Genomic DNA, 22244 nt, shown 5'->3' with positions numbered 1-22244 from the left:
GGAGAGCAAATCGATGAGCCCAGGATCAATTGCGCACTTCCTGATTGCCGTTTAATCTTCAAATGGCGTCTACTGGTCCTCGCAGCACTGACGTCTTGTTGTCTGCAGGATTTCTTCATGTCCAGCAATTGTACGAAGTTAATAGTGGAAAATCTGAGAGTATGGTGTCACTCCATTAGTATCATGTTATTTGATTCTGCACGAGTGGGTGGGCCACTTACTGTGCCAGGCATTACTTCATGAAGAAAAATTCATGTGGGCGCAAAAGGGTAGGGAACTGGCATAGTTCCCTGACCCATTTCCACTGTTGTCTGCCAGTGGGAAATTCTGTCCATTGTGCAATGAGAAAGTTACAGTTTTGAAAAGTGAAGGGGTTATAGTGCTGAAGCAGTTAAAGAATGCCTCTTTTATGTTGGAATTGATATATAACATGTCACCGGTGAATTGACCCTCCTTGGCCTCTTTGATGTGCACCAATAGAGCTTGAAAAAGATCAGAAACGTTTAGGTTCAGGGACCTCGGAAAAATATATAATTTTCTTTCCTTTTGCAGAACCACTGCCTTTAATCGTGTTAAAGATTTACATTCGATGGGAAATAAATCTCAGCAAGAACTACTTGTGTTGAAGAATATACAGTAGTGATGAAAGGTCTATTTCCATCAATAAAGGGGGCAGAGATATCTTTCAGCAGTTATATCTAACTAGTGTTTAAACACATCACTACTGGGGTGTGGGGATATATTTTCCCCCACTCGTAAAGTTAAATTTTTTTGATTGAACTATCATCGTAAAGCAACAAGTACCTTGTAAGCCCTCTCACATGTTACACAAAATACAGATCAGTTTAAAAATATGTTCTCACATCTGTTATTCCCTTATTTTGCTGTTCAGGCTGCAGTTCACTCTTTTTGATACCAGGGGAATCACACCAAGTAAAAATAGGCCTCAACCTTTAGGAAAATGGCATTGTCGTTCTGTTTAATTACATTGATAGCAGTTTTCAAAATGCTTTCCTAGCTGAATCAGTTTGTTCATGCTTTCATGCTCATTCCTCAAACTGTCAGTGACTTTTTGTTTAATCAATTTTCACAGCTCAATGTAATAAATCTACCAGTCTGTCTTTGGTATGGTGCCCGCATCCACTCATTATCCCAACTTTATGTCATCACAAACGTGAAGTATTAATATTTAACATTAAAACTTCCCATGTCAACATTTAGAGTGTATGTAAACTGTTGGTAATGGTTTAGGTGCAGGCTTTGGTCAGTAAGTGGTTCTGTGAGCAAGTTTCTCAAGCCTGTCTCACAGTCAATTGCCATTTTGTACAGAAGGAAACGCTTGCATTTATCAATGAACCGCTGGTAAACATTCACACCCGCCACCACCAGCGCACAGTGGCAGTAGTGTGCACCATCGACAAGATACACAACAGCAATACACCAAGGTTTCTTCAATAGCACATTACAAACCTGAAACCTCCACCATCGAGAAGGACAAGGGGAACGGTGGTGGTGGTGTAGTGGTACTGTCACTGGACTAGTAATCCAGGGACCCAAGGTAATACTGGGTTCAAATCCCACTATGGCGGAATTTGAATTCAATAAAAATCTGGAATTAAAAGTCTAGTGATGACCATGAAACGACTGTGGTTAAAAACCCACCTGACCCCAGACCCACAGACTCTTAGGTGCCCTCTGAACTGTCCCAGGAAGTCACTCAGTTGTATCAAACTACTAAAAAGTCAATAAAAAGGAATGAAACCGGACAGACTATCTGATATTGACCTAGGTACCAGAAACGATGATGGCAAACACAGCCCTGTTGACCCTGCAAAGTCCTCCTTACCAACATCATGGGGCTTGTGCCAAAATTGGGAGAGCTGTCTCACAAACTAGTCAAGCAACAGCCTGACATAGTCATACTCACGGAATCATATCTTACAGATAATGTCCCAGACATCACCATACCTGGGTATGTCCTGTCCCATCAGCTGGACAGACCCAGCAGAGGTGCTGGCACAATGATATAGTCAGGAGGGAGTTGCCCTGAGAATTCTCAACATTGAATCTGGACCACATGAAGTCTCATGGCATCAGGTCAAACATGGGCAAGGAAGCCTCCTGCTGATTACCACATACTGCCCCCACACCCCCCACCTTAGCTGATGAACCAGCATTCTTCCATGTTGAGCAGGACCTGGATGAAACATAGAGGGTGGCAAGAGTGCAGAATGTACTCTGGGTGGGGGACTTCAATGTTCATCACCTGGAGTGGTTCGGTAACACCACTACTGACCGAGCTGGCTGAGTCCTAAAGGACATAGCTGCTAGTTTGGGTCTGCGGTAGGTGGTGAGGGAACTAACAAGAGGGAAAGACATACTTGACCTGAGCCTCACCAGCCTGCCTGCTGCAGATGCATCTGTCCATGACAGTATCGGTAGGAGTGACCATCGCACAGTCGTTGTGGAGACAAAGTCCCGGCTTCACATTGAGGACACCCTCCATTGTGTTGTGTGGCACTACCACCATGCAAAATGGGATAGATTTCGTACCGATCTAGCAACTCAAAACTGGGCATCCATGAGGTGTTGTGGGCCATCCGCAGCAGCAGAATTGTACTCGAACACAATCTGTAACCTCATGGCCCGGCATATCCCCCACTCTACCATTACCACCATGCCAGGGGATCAACCCTGGTTAAATGAAGAGTGCAGGAGGGCATGACAGGAGCAGCAGCACGCATACCTAAAAATGAGGTAAATATACAGCACTAAGTGATTCCACAACCACTGGATCAGATCTAAGCTCTGCAGTCCTGGCACATCGAGCTGTGAATGATGATGGATGATCCATCTTGACCTCCTCTGGAGGTCCCCAGCATCACAGATGCTGATTGGTCTTCAGCCAATTCAGTTCAGTCCACGTGATATCAAGAAATGGCTGAAGGCACTGGATACTGCAAAGGCTATGAACCCTGACAATATTCCGGCAATAGTACTGAAGACTTGTGCTCCAGAACTTGCCATGGCCCTAGCCAAGCTGTTCCAGTACAGCTACAACACTTGCATCTACCTGACAATGTGGAAAATTGCAGGTATGTCCTGTACACAAAAAGCAGGACAAATCCAACTCAGCCAATTAGCGCCCCATAAGTCTTCTCTCCCTCATCAGTAATGTGATAGAAGGTGCTATCAAGCGGCACTTGCTTAGCAATAACCTGCTCACTGACACCCAGTTTGGGTTCCACCTGGGTCACTCAGCTTCTGACCTCATTACAGCCTTGGTTCAAACATGGACAAAAGAACTGAACTCCCAAGGTGAGGTGAGAGTGACTGCCCTTGACTCAAGGCATCATTTGACCAAGTGTGGCATCAAGAAGCCCTAGCAAAACTGGAGTCAATGGGAATTGAGGGGAAAACTCTCCACTGGTTGGAATCAGACTCAGCACAAAGAAAGATGGTTGTGGTTATTGGAGGTCAATCAAATCAGTTCCAGAACATCACTGCAGGAGTTCCTCAGGGTAGTGTCCTAGGCCCAACCATCTTCAGCTGCTTCATCAATGATCTTCCTTCCATCATAAGGTCAGAAGTGGTGATGTTCCCTGATGATTGCACAATGTTCAGCATCATTCTCAACTCCTCAGATACTGAAGTAGTCCATGCCCAAATGCAGCAAGACTTGGACAATATCCAGGATTGGGCTGACAAGTGGCAAGTAACATTCACACCACACAAGTGCCAGGCAATGACCATCTCCAACAAGAGAAAGTCTAACCATTGCGCCTTGACATTCAATACCATTGTTGAATCTCCCACTATCAACGTCCTGGGGGTTACCATTGACCAGAAACTGAACTGGACTAGCCAAATAAATACTGTGGCTACAAGAGTAGGTTAGAGGCCAGGAATCCTGTGACAAGTAACTCAACTCCCAACTCCCCAGAACCTGTCCACCATCTACAAGGCACAAGTCAGGAGTGTGATGGAATACTCCCCATTTGCCTGGATGAGTGCAGCTCCCACAACACTCAAGAAGCTTGACATTGTCCAGGACAAAGCAGGCGTCTTGATTGGCATCCCATCCACAAGCATTCATTCCCTCCACCACCGATGCACAGCAGCAGCAGCAGCATATGCCATCTACAAGATGCACTGCAGAAACTCACCAAGGTTCCTTAGACAGCATCTACCAAACCGACGACCACAACCATCTAGAAGGACAAGGGCAGCAGATAGGTGGGAACACCACCACCTGGAAGTTCCCCTCCAAGCCACACACCATCCTGACTTGGAAATATATTGCTGTTCCTTCACTGTTGCTGGGTCAAAATCCTGGAACTCCCTCCCTAACAGCGCTGTGAGTGTACCTACACCATATGGACTGCAGCGGTTCAAGAAAGCAGCTCACCATCACCTTCTGAAGGGCAGTTAGGGATAGGCAACAAGCGCTAGCCTGGCCAGCGACTCCCATATCCCATGAATGAATAAAAAGAACAGATGCGTGGGAGTACCACCTGCTGTGAGTTCCCCTCCAAGTCACCACACCTTCCTGACTTATATTACCATCCTTCCATGGTGGGTGAAACCCTGGAACTTGCTACCTAACAGCATTGTGATTAAAAAAATCCCAGAGGTGTGTTGAGTGACTGCCCTTGACGTTAAGGCAGCATTTGACAGGGTGACACCAAGGAGCCCGAGTAACATTGAAGTCAATGCAAATCAATTGGAAAAGCTCTCTATTGGTTGGACTCCTACCTTGCAACAAAGGAAGATACACCACATAGGCTGCAGCAATTTACCATCTTCTCAAGGGAAATTAGGGGTGACAATAAAAGCTCGCTTTGCCAGCAACATTCAAATCGCATGAGCAGATACTTTTTAAAAAGTGCTGGTTAAATTTTTAATTTATATTTATTGCTTTTATTATACTCTTGCTTTTGTTATAGTGCCATAGTAGTAGTAACAATAAATATGAAACATTTATACGGGGTGTTTAAGGTTACATGCAGAATAGAAAAAAATGAATAGTAAGGTTAGCAAATGTGAGCAGGGATGGGATGTAGAATGTAATAAATTTATGAGCTGGGAAAAGCGAGATTGGGGCTGTGGCTTCAGGGATGGAGGGATCGTCCTATGAGGGAAGATTAAATATGGGCCTTTATTCTCTGCAGTTTAGAAGAATGAGAGGTGATCTCATTCAAACATGCAAAATTCTTACAGGGCTCCACAAGGTAGATGCGGGAAGGAGGTTTCCCCTGCTGGTTGTTCTAGAACCGGGGGCGGGGGACACAGTCTCAGAATAAGGGGGGGCGCCATTTAGGACTGAGATGAGGAGGAATTTCTTCACTCAGAGGGTGCTGAATCCTTGGAATTCTCTGCCCCAGACGCCTGTGGAGGCTCGGTCGTTGAGTGTGTTTAAAACTAAGATTGATAGTTTTCTACATATTAAAAACATCAAGGGATACGGTGATACTGCAGGAAGATGATGTTGAAGTAGAAGATCGGCCATGATCTCATTTAATGGCAGAGCAGGATTGAAGGGCTGAATGGCCCACTCCTGCTCCTATTTCTTATTCTCTTATGAGTCGGGCCAATTAGAAATTAGAGAGAAAAATCTTATTGAGAATGAAGAAATAGAAAGGATACTATTACCACAAGAGAGTGGTGATGGGGATGAAAGAGTACTAGAGGACTAGGTGGGGCGCTGCAGGATGAATAACTATAGATAAGGAAATATTAATGAAAGAAGATGGAACTGAGTGGAAATGGCATCCTAGAATGTTCAGGGAAGTTAAAGAGGCTCTGGTCATATTCTTTCCATAACCCTTTGGAGAGCATTCAGTATAATCTCTGTTCAAAAAGGCAAAACACGGTACTTAGAGATGAATATGCATACAGTTTGTAATGGGTAAACATCTACCAGAATACTACTAGATAAATTTAATACTTACCTCAAAAGATGGGTTAATTTAGGATAGCCAATGTGGATTTGTTAAAGGCAAAACGTCTGACGAGTTTAATGGAGTTCTTTTGAAGAATGAATGGAGTGGATAAATTAAATGCAGTGGATGTTATGTATAAGGATTTTCAAAATATATTTAATAAAAGAGCCTGCAAGACACTTATTGCTAATTTTTAAAAAAATAAGGCACACAGTATTAAATGTTAAAGACAGATTGAGCCCTAAATGTTAAAGGACAGATTGGGCCTTTGATTTTGGAAGCAGTATAGAAAGGAAAATCTATTTTTTCAAAGTCTGTGAAATCTGTAATTGTTTTTTAAGAATGTTTAGAAAGGACTTTGAGTTTGCATCAATCGTAAAGGGATCAATTATAATTTGGTTGGATAATAAAATATACTGGCCTATGTGACCTGGCAACACTTGACCTGGAAGCAGGACCAGAAGTTAAGAAAGAATCCATGTGACTGGTAGACACAAAGAAGAGCTACAGAAAAAAGGTGAGGTACAAGCAGAGGTTCTGGGGGATGAAAGCGATAAGTGCAGAGATGTAGACACAAAGAGAAAGGGGAAGGAATCAGAAAGAGGGTCACAGAACTCTTGTGAGGAGAAGAAGCAAATCACTCAGGAAGAGGTCAGTTTCTCTGTTTAGTAGAAAAGGAGACATGAGCTGTTGAAGGTACTGTGTGAGCTGGCTAAAAAGATCTAAAATCTGGAAAGCTGTGTAAATAGCTCTGAGATGTTAAAGAGCTGGGTGTTTTCCCATAGCATGAACCAGGGAATATTGGTTAGTCAGTTAAAAAGAATCCCTGGAAAGGTACACCATCAGGACTGTCATGACCCGCAGGAGAGAGGGTTCGTAGAAGTGTGCCATTCTGATGATAATCACATTTGTGAAATTCAAAGGTGAAAGCTGTTGGATGTGAATCCTAACCAACCCTGCATGAATAAAGAACAGCATATTGTGGAACTGTGTAGCTAAGTAGTGCCACATTGGTGTGGGGAGTGATTCAAATGCTTGTTGTTGTGTAAAACATGTCTTTGTTGTGTCAACTATTTAAAGTGAAATTTACCTTTTTATTTGAAGTATCATTTACTTGTTAATTCACATGAAATTTACATTGGTTCTGATTTGTGTTAAAGTAAAAGCTACAAAAAATGAAATTGTGTTGATAATTTCTTCATTTGAGGGTCATTCAGTAAATTTGGTTTACAGTTTCCCCACAGAGATTGTTACAATATATAGTCCTACCGCCTATACTGGGTGGGATTGTGCAAAAGCTATATACGCTTTACATTATATGCGATAGCCAGTCTAAAGTGGTAGCCCTGGTAATTGAGTGACTGCTGAGCAGAATTTGTAGTGTTATGGCTTTAACGAGAGCCAGGTTCAGTCCATGGTCTGCATTGAATTAACTAATCTTGGACAACTGGTGACAGCATCTGAAGGCAGAAGGGAAATATCAAACGGGCATCCCCCTTTTGGTGGCTTTTCAGTGATCTCCGCTGAAAAGTCTTTGCATGTGCTTATGCTGAGCGAGGGCTGTAACATCACCCCCAGTAACAGTTGACAAATATTTTTGTTGCCCATATACCCTTGTGAAGAATGGCCACTTGGCTGGGGTATCAAAGGGTTGTTGTTTCATGTGGAACTGTTCCCAGGAGTTAGTCACTGCAGCCTGCAAGATGGAAGAAAATGAAAGATAGAAAGCTCCTTTATTAACGGGAAGCTATCTGATCCTTCCCATAACGTTACCTTAACTAGATAAATTATATGAATTCCTTGCTAGGGTATAGTATTTGCCTTTTAAGACTTTGTTCCCATGGCCATTAGTCACATATAAACCATGAACAGTGAGTGTCTGCAAGTAATTTGTTATCCTTATTATATCCTTAACTGACATTAACAACAACTTGCATTTATATAGCGCCTTTAACATAGTGAAACATTCCAAGATGCTTCATAAGACTGATTATCAAACAAAATTTGACACGGGATATTGGGCAAGTGAATGAGGTAGATTTTAAGGAGGAGAGAGGTAGACAGACAAACTATGGGTGAGCAATGATCTGTTTCTTGGTTCTGACCAACGCTGGTATATCATGAGCAACTATGAGGCATGCAGGGGAATATGTGACGATTTCCCCTCTCTGACCTCCCCAGCCTCCTGCAGGGAAATGCCTGGCATTTGGTGTTTTATCGATGTTTGGGGATGTGACTGAAACCTTTAGCTAAAACTGTGAAAACTGTAGGTGTTAAACCACATCCCATCATACAATGCTGCAGTGTGCTGTGCACACATTCTAACAATTTAAATAAAATGCAATACAGCCTGTGGTTGTGTTACTTTAAGAACATAAAACACTCAAGGTTAAATGGCAGATTAAGGGCTCAGCACCAACTGATGTTTCTCTGAAGCATATGTACAATAAACACCATCTGTTCTATTTAGATGCTGAAGTCTAATTTTTGGCCGCTATCTTCAGTCCCCGTCTCAAGCTCCGTTCCCTAACCACCAACCCTATCCCTCTCCATGGAAACTGTCTCAAACTAAACCAACATCAGTATCATATTTGAACTTGAGATGAGCTTTCAACCACGTATCTGCACAGTCACCAAGATTGCCTATCTCCACCTCCATAACATCGCCCAACTCCACCCCTGACTCTACTAAACTGTTGCTAAAACCATTATCCAAGCCTTTGCTGCATCTTAACTTAATTATTCCAACATAATCCTGGCCAGTTTCCCATTTCTGCAGACCTGGTCATCCAAAACAGTGCTGTCCAAGTCTTAACTCGCACCAGGTCCCATTCACCCATCATTACTGTGTTCGCTGAAATACTTTGGTTCCTGGTTAAGGAACAGTTCAGTTTCAAAATTCCCTTCCTTGTTTTCAAATCCACCCCCCAAGTCCTCACCCCCTCCCCATCCCATCCCTGTAATATCCTCCAGCTCTCAGTCTTCTGAGATTGGCTCCTCCAATTATGGCTTCTTGAGCATCCCCAATTTTAATCACCCCTTCCTTGTGGCTGTGCCTTCAGCTGCCCAGGCCCCAAATTCTGGAATTCTCTGCATAAACCTCTGTGCCTCTTTAACACTCTTTCCTCCTTTAAGACCATCCTTAAAACTTACCTCATTGTCCAAGCTTTCAGTCATCTACCCTAATAGCTCCTTATGTAGCTCGATGTCTAATTTTGTTCGATAACATTTCCCTGAAAGAGCTTGGGACATTTTACTACCTTTAAGGTGCTGTATAAATACAAGATGTTGTTGGGGGAGAAAGGTTGTAAATATACCTATTTTTGATTGTCAGTAACAATATTTGATTTCCTAGGGAGTATACTCACATTGAATATTTTTAAGGCAGAGGTAGATAGATTCTTGTTAGGCAAGGGAATCAAAGGTTATCGGGATTAGATGGGAATGTGGAAATTGATACACAAGAAGATCAGCCATGGTCTTATTGAATGGCGGAGCAGGCTCGAGGGGCCGAATGGCCTACTCCTGTTCCTATTTCTTATGTTCATCCACTTCACCAGCAATGCTTTTGATGCTCTGTCCACATTTGCTTTAAACCTGTTCCCTAATCCAAACCTGAAGAAATAGGTTTGAAATAACACAGCTTCTTTTTAGGTTATATTAACCTGAGAATGCGTTGCCTCAGTGCACTAACCCACTCTTACGTTGTGTGGTAAGACATGGGTTTAAAATGAACATTCACCATGGAAGGATCAGAGTGGAGATGAGGCACTCCCCTCTTCATGACCAGCTATAGAGCAGGATGGAGAGAAGTCTGGACATACATTACTGGGTTACCTCTCAAGCAGGCTGAATATGAAGTATTTTTGCACTAAGGAAAAGAATAGCTAAAGAATAGGGAAAGGAGAAATGAGGTTTATTGTCATAATGTGAATGCAGGTGGTTTATGATCATCGCTGCAGTTTAAGCTGACCCTGGGCTATATGAAGCCATTGAGTGGTTTCAAACAATTATTATGCTAGCTTAGTTTATGGATTTTCTTTTGTTGGTGATTAATAATTCCTTGAATAATGCCATGTGACCCCAGAAGGTGATTTATTTCTTATACTATTGTCCAAGTTGGAGACTGTTTATCACATTTTGAAAACCTCTGGCAAACTAATAGATTTAGTTTGTGGCTGACATTGTTCCTAGGACTTTTCATCTTCCTCTTTGCACCAAGTATCAAGAAATTCCAAAATTAATTTATTTTTTAGAGTTCGTCAACATCTAAAACTAGCTCTGAAATATTGCCTATTTTTAAACCGATCAGAACATTAATTATTCTGATTTGTAAACTAGTTTTATTTGATGATTCAGTTATATCTTATCAGCGGTCACTTTTTATACATTTTGGTTCATCGAATCCTGTCACTCAGTTGGAGGGGTGTAGCTTTGGCGCAGGCTGAAGAGTCAGCTCTGGAAAAAAGGCTCTTTGTCGCAATGCTAAAATTGCCGTATTAAGTACTTTCTTTCCTTATGCATGGTTTCCATGCCACTCTAGTGTGTGTACACCCATAAAAGAGAACTAATTAAAACCTGCCTCTTTCAGAGTTAATACTTGACAGACCAGCCTTGTTAAGCCAGAGACATCATGCCCATAAGGCCCTAAGGACCACAGCGTTAAAGGCTCATGCAACTCGTGCTTTTTTTTTTAGCCTTTGTAGGTTTGCCCTGCATCTTTTTGCAGAAAGTAACACCAGCCCCAGACCAACAAGAATGTTGAAGATAACATAGTTCAGTGTCTTTCAGCAGGCACACCTCTAAATACCTAAAATGAGGTCTGTGTGGGGGAAAGAAGGAGGTAAAGTACAATTAATTTGAATATAGGTTTTTATATAAAGAATGTTATGCAGGTCAAACTACACTTTAAAAAAAAATCTACCTGTAGCGCACTGGCTCAAAAATGTAACATAAGTAGCTAATGAAATGTTGGCCTTTGCCTTAAAAGGGCTTTGTACAAAGGGGCGGGAGTTATGTTACAGCTGTACAGAGCTCTGGCTAGACCCCATCTGGAATACTGCATTCAGTTCTGGGCACCACACCTTAGAAAGGATATATTGGCTTAAGAGGCTGTGCAGCACTGATTCACTAGAACTATGTTGGTTAAATTATAAGAACAAGTTGCATAGCAGTTTGTATCCCTTAAATATAGAAGATTAAGACATGATCTAATAGAGCATTTGAGTTTCTCAAAGGAATTAATAGGGTAGATAAAGAGAAACAATTTCGTCTGATGGGAGAGTCCACAACAAGGAGGCAGAAGAGTCACATGGACTCGAAACGTTAACTCTGTTTCTCTCTCCGCAGATGCTGCCAGACCCGCTGAGTTTTTCCAGCATATTTTTGTTTTTATCACCTTAAAATTAGAGCTAGGCTGTTCAGGGGTGATGTCAGGAAGCACAAAGGGTATTGGAACTTTCTTCCCTAAACGTTGTTGATGCTAGATTAATTGAAAATTTCAAAACTGGCGGATTTTTGTTAGGTAAAGTAGTTAGAGGTTATGGAACCAAGGTGGGTAGATGGTACAGATAACCAACAATCAAATAGAATCATGGAAGAGGCTCGAGGGGCTGAATAGCCTCATGTTGCCCCAGTTTTCAAATCAGCTACTGATCCCGGAGTGGAGAATTAATATTGGACCTACTTGGTCTGCACTGAATGGTGCTTCTATCCACATGAGCTGTCACCTGGGCAGCTTTCATTTATATATCTACCAAAATGTAATAAAGCCTTTTTGAAAGGGGGAAATTCGCCCTAATTTTTTCTCTGCGTAAAGGTAAATGATTTTGTTGCAGATACAACCCTTCAGAAAGATCTTCCTGCATTTACAGCAACTGAAATTCCAGTGGACTGATCTATGCCCAAAATTGATTAAATTTCGATTAGTTAATACTCGTGTGTTGTCGGGCGGAAGACATGAAATTGTGCATCAGAATTTTACCTGCTTTCACATATGTGGGCATCCAAATGCATCTCACCGCTCCCAGGCACAGCACATCACAAAATCCATCACAATAGGTGACTGTGCTGCTAAACATCCTGCCTTTACTTAAAACTGAATGCAAAACAAATTAACAACAAGGCTACTAATATATTGCCTGTAGAATGTTGTGTAGATGTGACACATATGGAGGCTGACTATAAACTAAAGCATGGACTGTGTGGCTTGCCAAATTTCCAAAGAGTACTGGGGTAGAGTTTCTGCTTTGGGAGTAATCAGGGAAATTGTACCCAAAATGTATTTGAAATTGTGCTGGTTAGGGTACAATTCAAAGCTCTGCCAAAATTAATTTGCACAATCATACACTTAAAATCTTCCATGAGCCAGTGGAATCAGGTAACATAATAGAACATAATGGATTATTTTTTCTATCCACTAAAAATATTCCTTGATGTATTTAAGAGCGGTAACCTGACAGTTTTACCAATGCAGCTGAAAATGGGTTTATCACTAGAAATAATCAATTTTGATGTGTCCAGCTCTTCACCTGTGAGTAACCTGATTTTAAATCACTGAAAATGACTTAAATAAAATTATAATGAACCATTTAATAGTTGAGTTGATGCACACTGTTTGATTTCTTAGTAAATTGAATATATTTTGATATGAAAAATCTTTTGAATTGTACCTGCGAGTCTAAGAAAATGTGTGCAATTTAAAATAGCTTTTCCAAAACAGCGCAATCAGCAAATTATCACAATCTTGACCTGGGAGCTTGGGTAGTTTGGGTGAGGCGAATTGAATCTTGCATCAGCGTAAATGATCTTGGAAAAACATGAACGTAGGTGATTTTGGGTGTAACTGTTATTTTCAATACTCCCCGAGCCTTAATGCTGATCCGGTTGATTCCACCTGAATTGCGAATTACTACTCTACTCAACTGAATGATCCCTATCAGACTGAAAATGAGTGAATCTGCCAGCCCTTCCTGAAACACTGGCTGCAGACCATATTAGTATTTCAGGAAATTCCTCTGCTTCTGCCCCCACTCCACAGCTTTCTCCTCAGCTCTGCTGTCCTGAAGGTGCTGTTTCTTGAGATATGGCTCAATGATTAAAGGCAGCCCTTGATACCTCGTCCATAGTAACATTCTTGATGTGTGAGTACAGACTGTACGTCTAGGCAGGGTATCATATCATGGGAAGGGGTGGGGGGGCGGTCATTAGACATTGATCAAGAGCAGGAATACTGGATCATTTTGTTATCTCATTTCCTCTGCTATGAGACCATTGTGAAATCTCATCCAATGCCTCAGCTGGGATTGGCTAATCCAAAGCAAACAGGACTAAACTTGAGGTCCGTTGTGCTATAGATCAGACCACTGGTGGAACAATATTTTCTCTTTAAAACCAATTTGATATCACAAAGTCCTTTACTTTCTTTTATTGCAGGTGCACCATCATGATTGTTTTGGGGCAGTGAGAATCAGAAACGAGTGACCCATTTTCGGAATGCTTTTCATGCGAATTGTGTTGCAATGTTTGACAAACATCAGGCAAAAAAGATTTCTCAAACAACTTCCAACAAAACCAGTGAGGCGCTTTAATAGATTTCACATGCTTAGTGATGTGATACTCTGCTTAGTTTACTGGTTCTTTTCACAACGCAAGTTGGGAGTGTCTTAACTGGAGTATTACTGAGTAGATGACGTCAAAGAGCTAATGGGCTGGCAACTAATTCACAGTCCGCTGCAGTAATCGTTAATGCCAACCAGGTAGTTCTCACGTTTTATCTCTGGTCTAGAGTAAATTGACTGACGTCAGGTGGGCAGTGGTGGGGGCCACTATAGCAACTCTTTTTAGTGAGGAAGGAGATATAAAGGTTCGCATTCTTGATTACTACCCAGAGACGCCCGTGAAAGGTATGAATTTGTAAATGTCCAGTGAGGATAAGATTGAGCTTTTTTATTTTTGAGATGGAAAGTATGGTCTGTAGATCAAATCCACATCAAGCTCTTGCAGTCTAGTCCACAAAACTCAAGCAATGCTGTTCTGTTTGTGCTTATTGTCATCACTTGCTGGTTTGGCCTGGTGGTTTGAAAATGACTGTTTCTTTTAGCACTGTTGCCTCAAAACAAGTAAAATCATCTTGACCTTTTCATGTCCACAGCTTGAGTTAAATGCCAGTTGCAGTCTAAGAATAAAGGCAGCTTAAACAACCAGGAGAGCAGGAAAATTATTTGCTCCAAGGGCTTAGTGGTGGTCTGATTAAGATATGCAATACTCTTCCTCTGATTTTCCGTCCTTGTTACTGTACAGCATGTCCACTAAGTGATACCAACAGAAGTCTTAGATTTACTGTGTGGTGGGTTGCAGGGAAGACCACTGTTCTGCCAATATGTGGTGCAGTTAGCACATGCACTCAGGCAATTGGCTAAACCAGTCACATGGAGCCATTTACTGTAAATGTGAAAGTTTGGGTGATGAGTGTTCAAGAAAGGGAAAATATAGGGGTAGAGTTTCTGCTCAGAAACACTAGTAATATCAATGCAATCTAGGCAGAACTGGCCAAAACCAGCAGAAACAATTGGGGAATTTTAACCATGTGAGTTACCCTCAAAACTACTTACGTTTGCGTTTTCCTCGATCCTTTTCATTGGCTTAAGATTCAGTTCATTGGTTCAGGCCCTATCTGACCCCCGCCCCCCCAAAACCCTGCCAAAGTAAACATTGTGAGATTCTACCAATTGCAATGGTCATGTATCCTTCTTTAAATTGCACTTATTGTCTTGGGTACACAGATACTGGGAGGCACATTTTCAAAATTCCCCATATCAAAAAATATTTACTAAGAAACCAATTGGTGTACACCAATGAAAGTAGTACATGATTCAGCATAGTTTTTAAGCCATTTTCAATGATTTTAAATGCAGTTACTCAGGTGGAGAATTGGATACTTATTGAAATTGCTTATCATTTGTGATAAATCCACTTTTGGCTGTATTAACAAAACTGGAGCAGATACCTAATAATATCTAATGGGCAGAGTTTTACGGCCCTGTCACGGCCATAAAATACGTCGAGCCATTCAAAAATCCATTCATTGGGCAGAATCTTCTGGCTGGCTTGCGGGTGGCGGAGCCCGCACGCCAGCGCTTAAAATGTCTCGCGAGCGTCCCCGACGTCAGCGCGCGGCATCGCGATATTTCGTTCGGCGGGCGTGCTATGCAGCGGGACACGCGCCCGCCATTAATTAAAGACCTCGTTAAGGCCCTTAACTTGCTAATCGTTGATGATTTTGAAGGGCCCATGCGAACTTTGGCTCGGCGCACGGGCGCAACGGGCAGGTGGGTAGGTGATTTTTTTTTTACAAACCTCATCCAGTGGTGGGATGAGGCTTGATAGCGGTTTTAAAAAACGTTTAATAAAGTATTTGTTTATTTCATTAACATGTCCCATCTCGTGTGACATTTGCATGTGAGGGGGACATGTTAATGAATTTGTTATTGTTCTATTTTTTATATTTGCCAGCCTTTCAGCGCTCTCCCTGAGGCAGCACTTCGCCTCGGGGAGATGTGCGCACTCTGACAGTTGGGGAATCCCCCCCACCCCCCTGCATAGGAAGCACATAGCGCTCCCCGCCCACTCAAAATGGCGGCGGGGCCCATTTCGGCGGCGGCGGCGGCGATTGGGTGCCCGCCCACCGAGTCGGCAGGGCCCGCCTGCCCATCAAGGGTAAAATTCTGACCATTGAGTTCGGTGGGATGGTAAAATCCCATCAGTAAAATTCTGCCCAATGAATACTTTTAATAGAAGAAAATGAACTCTTGCATCCTATTATGCTGCTCGGTTGTGTTGGTAATGGAAGATATTATGTTTGTGATGATGCACATTTTTTTTTAAATCAGAAAACTATTCAGCTCCATTTTGGCGTGCAGTTTCGCAATTGTGCCCAAAGCCCAAACTCCACCTCATACTCTGTACTGAGTCAGGCCATTATTCTTGTTGAGCAATGTTTTTAGGATGATCTTTTACCTAAATAAAATATGGAAAGTGAATGTTAAGCCCTTGAGCTTTTTTTTTGCAGTCTTTACAGCGTAGGATCAGATTTTAACAAGAATAATGATCTGAGCCTTGTATTGGAATTCACTACCTGACTGATAGCAGATGAGAAAATCCCCCAATAAGGATTAAATTAAATTAAATTAAAAAGGACTTTGTTAAAGTGGTGGGGGGGGGGAACGTGCAGACTGGAGGAGCCTGGAAGAGTGAAGAAATTAAGTTCCTACCCACCCGAGGAATGTAATCCTCAGAGCTCATTGAAAATCAATTTATAAACGGGACCATCTCCGGGATTGCACTGCTGGCTAAATGGCTAAAGCCTTGCTCTCGCCATTTGCAAGTGGCTGTGAAGGGGTTAAATGAACAAACAAAGCTTAAAGTCAAAGCCCAAACACATCTGTGCAAACGTTGAGACAGGGAAGCTGTCTGTAATAAGCGTCATCTCACGCAGTTAAAACAGATTCTATCATCAAAGTGAGACTGGTGGCTGCTTGCGGTGTTTTTTGTCAGCAAGTGAGTCTGAAATGATCGAATTATTGACCATGACGCAGTTTCCAGCCCCCCCCACACACACACACACACTAGTTTTCAGTGAACTCCGGTTTAAGAAGCAGTAGGTGAGGCAGTTTTCCTGGGCATGCTCTGAAAAGCCTTCGCGATGACACAACTGGCAGGAGCCTGAGCAGAAACGGACTGGCTCATTTCCTCTTGTGTGTTTTTTATTTATTATTTATATGTTGCAGCTTCCACCAGAAGGGAGAGGAGAGGAGAGGAACCGGGAGAGAAGATGAAGCGGTTTCCAGCAGCATCCGAGGGCTTGTGAAGACCAGGGGAGGAGGAGACCAGATCCAGCTGTGCTGTATGAGTAGCTCAGCTGGCTGAGACTGTGCAACTATCTCTGCCATTATCTGGGAGGCTGCGTGAGCGAGAGATCCGAGAAGAAATCATTTTTTCTTTTATTTTTTTTAAAAAACCACCACCCCTCGGAACACCGAAAAGGCAAAATGCGTTCTGATTCCCCCCACTCCTCGGTGAATGTAACTCCAAATCCCAAATGCCCGGCGAAGAGAAGGAGGATTTCTTTCCAGAACATATTTAATGGTAAATCTAAAGCGAAGCAGAAGCAGGAAGTATCTGTCGCCAGCATCGAAAGCATCCACATAGAAGCGACAGAGACTGAAAAGAAACTGCACTCGTCTGACAGCAGGACAACATTGACATCTTCAGATTCAGCAAGGAAGGTTAGAATCTAATTACCATATAATGCAACTGGGCAACAGCATTGCACAGTTTGGCCTCATGTTGCACCCAATGCGCACTCAATATTAGTGGCAAACTCCCCAAAAACAATGAATGTGGGAATTGGAAACTAGGCTTGCCATGGCCTGACTCCCACCTGAGTGTTGTCATGTCTAGCAAACAAGGTCAAGCTATCTGCCTCTGTTTGTGACCCAGGAAATGTTGCCTGCAGACAGGATTGTTATTTTCATGCTTTTATGGTTTAACCTCAGTGTGTTGATAAACAGCTTTTGCACTGGGTATCATAGATACATTGCACAATGGTAAATGTTTCTTCTACCCCTTTCCCAATGGCCATAGCAAGTAATGACCACAAAAGAACCAACAGAAAAGGGTCAAGACCATCATATGTTTCTGTCACCTGTTCAAAGGGAATTGCATTTCCAGAATAAGTGATAGCTAAAGTATTGTAATTATCGTGCCTTTAGTAGTTGGGTAGATTACTGGTGACCTTGTGGCCTGGATTATTGTACCACACTACATACTAACTGCTATTGCCAAAAAAATGTATTTTTGCTGCCCCTAGTATATAAATTTTAATGTAGGGAAGTTCCAGAGTTAGAAAGATGTAACTCCATAGTTGGTTCAGTGTATTTATTTTGTTGTAAAGGCTGGGCAGCAGGTCATCTTCTGTAAACCAAGGAATAATTCTAGCTTGAGCAACCCGGCTTTACCATTTTAAAAAGCACATCATTCAAACAAGTGGTTTTCAAAGGGGTGTTGCCTTTGAGAAAATTGTTTGGCAAACTATACCGCCCCCTCCCTCGGACCCTAGGAAATGTCAAATGAGATTTTGTCATGATGATATTATGCGTTCAAGATTTTTGTCCATTCAGTTGCATGTTTGGCAAACCTTCTAAATTTGCTTGCACACACTTCATCGAGACATTGCCTCACTAAATAATTTGAGGGAAAAAAATGGAAGTACAGCAATGTTTTGAAGTAGCTCTTGATTCTCCAAATACTCTAATTACACAAGACATCCATAACAAAATCCTGTCCAGGCTTGTACCCCTCATTTTATGATTGTTAACATTTTTAGGGGCAAGAGAAAAAGCCATTTTCAGAAATTAGTTCAATGTATCTGCTGTCTCACTATACCCTTCAATCCCTCCTGTCTACAGAAATATATCCAATTTCCTTGACCATTTATATTGTCTGCTTCAAAGGCTAATCTGCTAATATTCATGTTTTTCCCGATTTCCTTTGTCTTTAAACTTCTACCCTTTCTCATTTTTAATATTTCTCCCTGGCTTTTGAACCCTTCAAATTTGGATCAATTTTGTCATTCCCTTTCATAATCCTGAAAACTCAATTTTAGCTCATTCCATATTCTCCAATTTGTTAACCTTCCCTCATAATCTGAACCACTGGTTTATGGTGACTGAATAAGCTAAATGCTGTTTTTACTACTTGGGATGTCAAGATCTGTACTAGTGCTTTGGGGATTGCATTCCACAGTTCTGTACATTTATAACTAAACCAGTTGATTTATTAGGAATAAGCCAAATTCTATTCATGAGAGATTATTGGATTTTCCTGAATGTTTTATCAAATTTTTTACAGAGATTTTATTCTGAGATTCCACCCATTTTTCCTTTTAGAAAAAAATACCTGGGTGCACTTTTGCTTCTCAACTGGCCAGTGACATCCTTCCTAAAATGAAGTGACCAAAACAGTGTTGGGACCAGACCCTGCCCTATACGACAAACAGGGATCAAACTAAACTTCTCAAAATAAATTATCTACATGTCCAAAGAAAACACCATCTTTCCATCCCTGGAAAAATTTAATACTGGAGCATTTCTGGTCATAATTTAAAAAGATGTTCTGCCAATCGGAGAGAGATTATGGTGTGAGGGGAACAGCAAATAAATTGTCTCATGAGTTACATTTGTCTAGCCCTACCAAGGCTGATATTGTAAGATTTTTAGACAAATTGAATCCACGTTGAAATGGGCTAGGGCCCTAGTGAGTTAGCTTCAATGTGCTCATTAAGCTACAGAACCAGGTTACAAATCCATCTGTGAATGCATTTGCACCTGGGACTACCTGAACCGCGGGGTTACCAGGTGTAGAGCATGAGTACAAAAGCAAGGTTTTGGGACAATGGCAAGAAAGGGGAGTGATTTGGGATCTGTCTGTTTTGGTACAAACACTTAAAGCCACCAAACCCAGAGGCTGCATTCTTAAGTGATTTTACTTCCAAATCTGAAATTCTTGCTCTACGACTTAATCAGCCTAGTGCGTTGCCTACTTATTTTGTTTTGTGTCCAGGATGGGGAGCACAAACAATAATTATGCCCATGGGGACATGACAACCAATGCCTAGGCTCTACAGGGGATTGGCACAGAACAGGGGATACAGTGAGCAGAAGGAATAGTGTGGAAAAAATAACTATCAAAAACAATGAAAGCAACTGAATCTATTTTGTAGCATAGTGGAACCACAAGCTGAAATTGAAATGTACTTTACATATAATTTGATTTTAATATTTTAAGAAGGTCACTAGTAAGTTGATCAAGATTATCAACAGGTGTATTACTGGGGTTTAACACAGTGGGACCGCCATTATAATATTTTTTGTCCGAAAAACAATTTTTTTTTTTCTTTATTGTGCAAACAGTTAATAACTGTTGCTCCCCAACCATTAATGCTACCAGACATCAAGGAGATTTTCAACCTACTGCTCAATGTTATTGACACTGGCGGGGGTGTCAATAGTCATTCCCACAAGTTCCTATAGTCATTCTTGCCCTGTACATTTTCCTATATGGCAGTTAACAAACCTCCTCTACGCCCTCTCTGCTATGCACTCAGCCCTCTTAATACAAACTACCTTTGCTCTTTTCAACCCCAGCCACCTTAAGAATCTCCCATCTTTACCTGTTATAGGATCACAGAATCGTTACAGTGCAAAATGAGGCCATTCAGCCCATCACGCCTGTGCCAGCTCTCTGATCATTTCACATAGTGCCATTCTCCGGCCTTCTCCCCGTAATCCTGCACATTCTTCTTTTTCAAATAACATCTAAATCCCTTTGGACTGCCTCCACCAGGCAGTGCATTCCAGATCCTAACCACTTGCTGTGTGAAGGAGTTTTTCCTCATGTGGCTTTTGCTTCTTAGGCCATTTAATTTAAATCTTTTTGTCCTCTCATTCGCGACCCTTCCACAAGCGGGAACAGTTTGCCCCTATACACTCTGTCCAGACCCCTCATGATTTTGAATACCTCTATCAGATCTCCTCTCAGCCTTCCCTTTTCCAGGGAAAACAGTCCTAATTTCTCCAGTCTATCCTCATAACTGAAGTTCCTCATGCCTGGAACTATTCTCATGAATCTTTAATGCACCCTCTCCAATGCCTTCACATCTTTCCTAAAGTTCAGTGCCCAGAAATGGATGGAACACTCCAACTGAGACCTAAGTAGTGTTTTATACCATGTTAACATAACCTCCCTGCTCTTGTATTCAATGCCCCTATTAATAAAGCCTAGGATATTGTATGCTTTATTAACCGCTCTCTCAACCTGTCCTGCCACCTTCAATGACTTATGCACAAAAACACCCGGGTCCCTCAACTCCTGCACCCCTTTTTAGAGGTGTACTTTTTTATTTTATATTGTATCTCCACGGTCTTCCTACCAAAATGAATCACTTCAGATTTCTCTGCATTGAACTTCATCTGTCACCTGTCTGCCCATTCCACCTACTTGTCAATGTCCTTTTGAAATTCTACATCATCCTCCTCACAGTTTACAATGCTTCCAAGTTTCATATTGTCGGCAAATTTTGAAATTGTGCCTTGTACACCACGGTCTAGGTCATTAATACATATCAGGAAAAGCAAGGGTCCCAACAACTGACCCCTGGGGAATTCCACTATAAGCCTTCCTCCAGCCTGAATTCCTGTTAACCACTACTTTCTGCTTCCTGTCACTCAGCCAAATTCATATTCGTGTTGCTGCTCTTCCTTCTATTTCATGAGCTATAACTTGCTCACAAGTCTTTTGTGTAGCATTGTATCAAATGCCTTTTGAAAGTCGATGTATACAGTATTGCCCTCATCAACGCTCCCTGTTACCTCTTCAAAAAAACTTCAAGTTAGTTAAACCCGATTTTCCCTTCCATGCTGGCTTTTCTTAGTTAACTTGCATTTCTCCACATGACCATTAATTTTGTCCCAAGTTATTCTCCATCACCAAAGTTGAACTGACTGGCCTGTAGTTGCTGGGCTTATCTTTACATCCTTTTGTAAACAAGGGTGTAACATTTGCAATTCTCCAGTCCTCTGGCACCACCCCAAGTCTAAGGAAGATTGAAAGATTATGGTCAGTGCCTCTGCAATTTCCACCCTTTCTTCCCTCAGCATCCTTGGATGCATCTCATCCAGTCCTGGGGCTTAACGACTTTAAGTACAGACAGCCTATCCTTATCAATTTTAAACCCTTTTGGTGCCTGAATTGCCTCCTGTTTCACCATGCCTGGGTAGCATCCTCTTCCATGGAAAAGACAGATGCAACATATTCATTTAATACTTCAGCTATTCCCCCTACTTCCAAAAATCCCCTTTTTGGTCCCTAATCAGTTTACTCCTCCTTTTACCACCCTTTTACTATCTTTATGCCTATAGAAGACTTTGGGATTCCCTTTTATGATAGCTGTCAGCCTCTTTTCATACTTCCCCTTTGCTTCTCTTATTTTATTTTTCACCTCCTCTCTGAACCTTCTGTATTCAGCCTGGTTCTCAATTGTATTTTCTACCTGACATCTGTCATAAGCACACTTTTTCTTCTTTATCTTAGAAATTTGTCATTCAGGGAGCTCTGGCTTTGGTTGCCCTTCCTTCCCCTTTCAAGGGAATATACCTTGGCTGTGCTCAAACTATTTCCTCTTTGAAGATAGCCCATTGTTCAGCTACCGTTTTTCCTGACAACCTTTGATTCCAATTTATTCGG

General features: G+C 41.8%; 1 protein-coding gene across 1 annotated transcript in view; it reads left to right on the top strand.

The window, feature by feature from the left end:
• Positions 1-22244, top strand: part of LOC144696052 (E3 ubiquitin-protein ligase RNF19B-like) — a 167194-nt gene that overhangs the window by 109701 nt on the left and 35249 nt on the right. The window contains exon 3 of the mRNA XM_078567256.1: positions 16730-17227. Within this exon, the coding sequence (XP_078423382.1) occupies positions 16991-17227 (237 nt within the window). The 5' untranslated portion in view covers positions 16730-16990. The remainder of the gene's footprint in view (positions 1-16729; positions 17228-22244) is intronic.

This window comes from Cetorhinus maximus, chromosome 21 (genome assembly GCF_964194155.1).
Source record: "Cetorhinus maximus chromosome 21, sCetMax3.hap1.1, whole genome shotgun sequence".
Classification (NCBI taxonomy): Eukaryota; Metazoa; Chordata; class Chondrichthyes; order Lamniformes; family Cetorhinidae; genus Cetorhinus; species Cetorhinus maximus.
The sequence above is the reverse complement of the archived record's forward strand: the minus strand, read 5'-3'. Positions and strand labels throughout refer to the sequence as shown.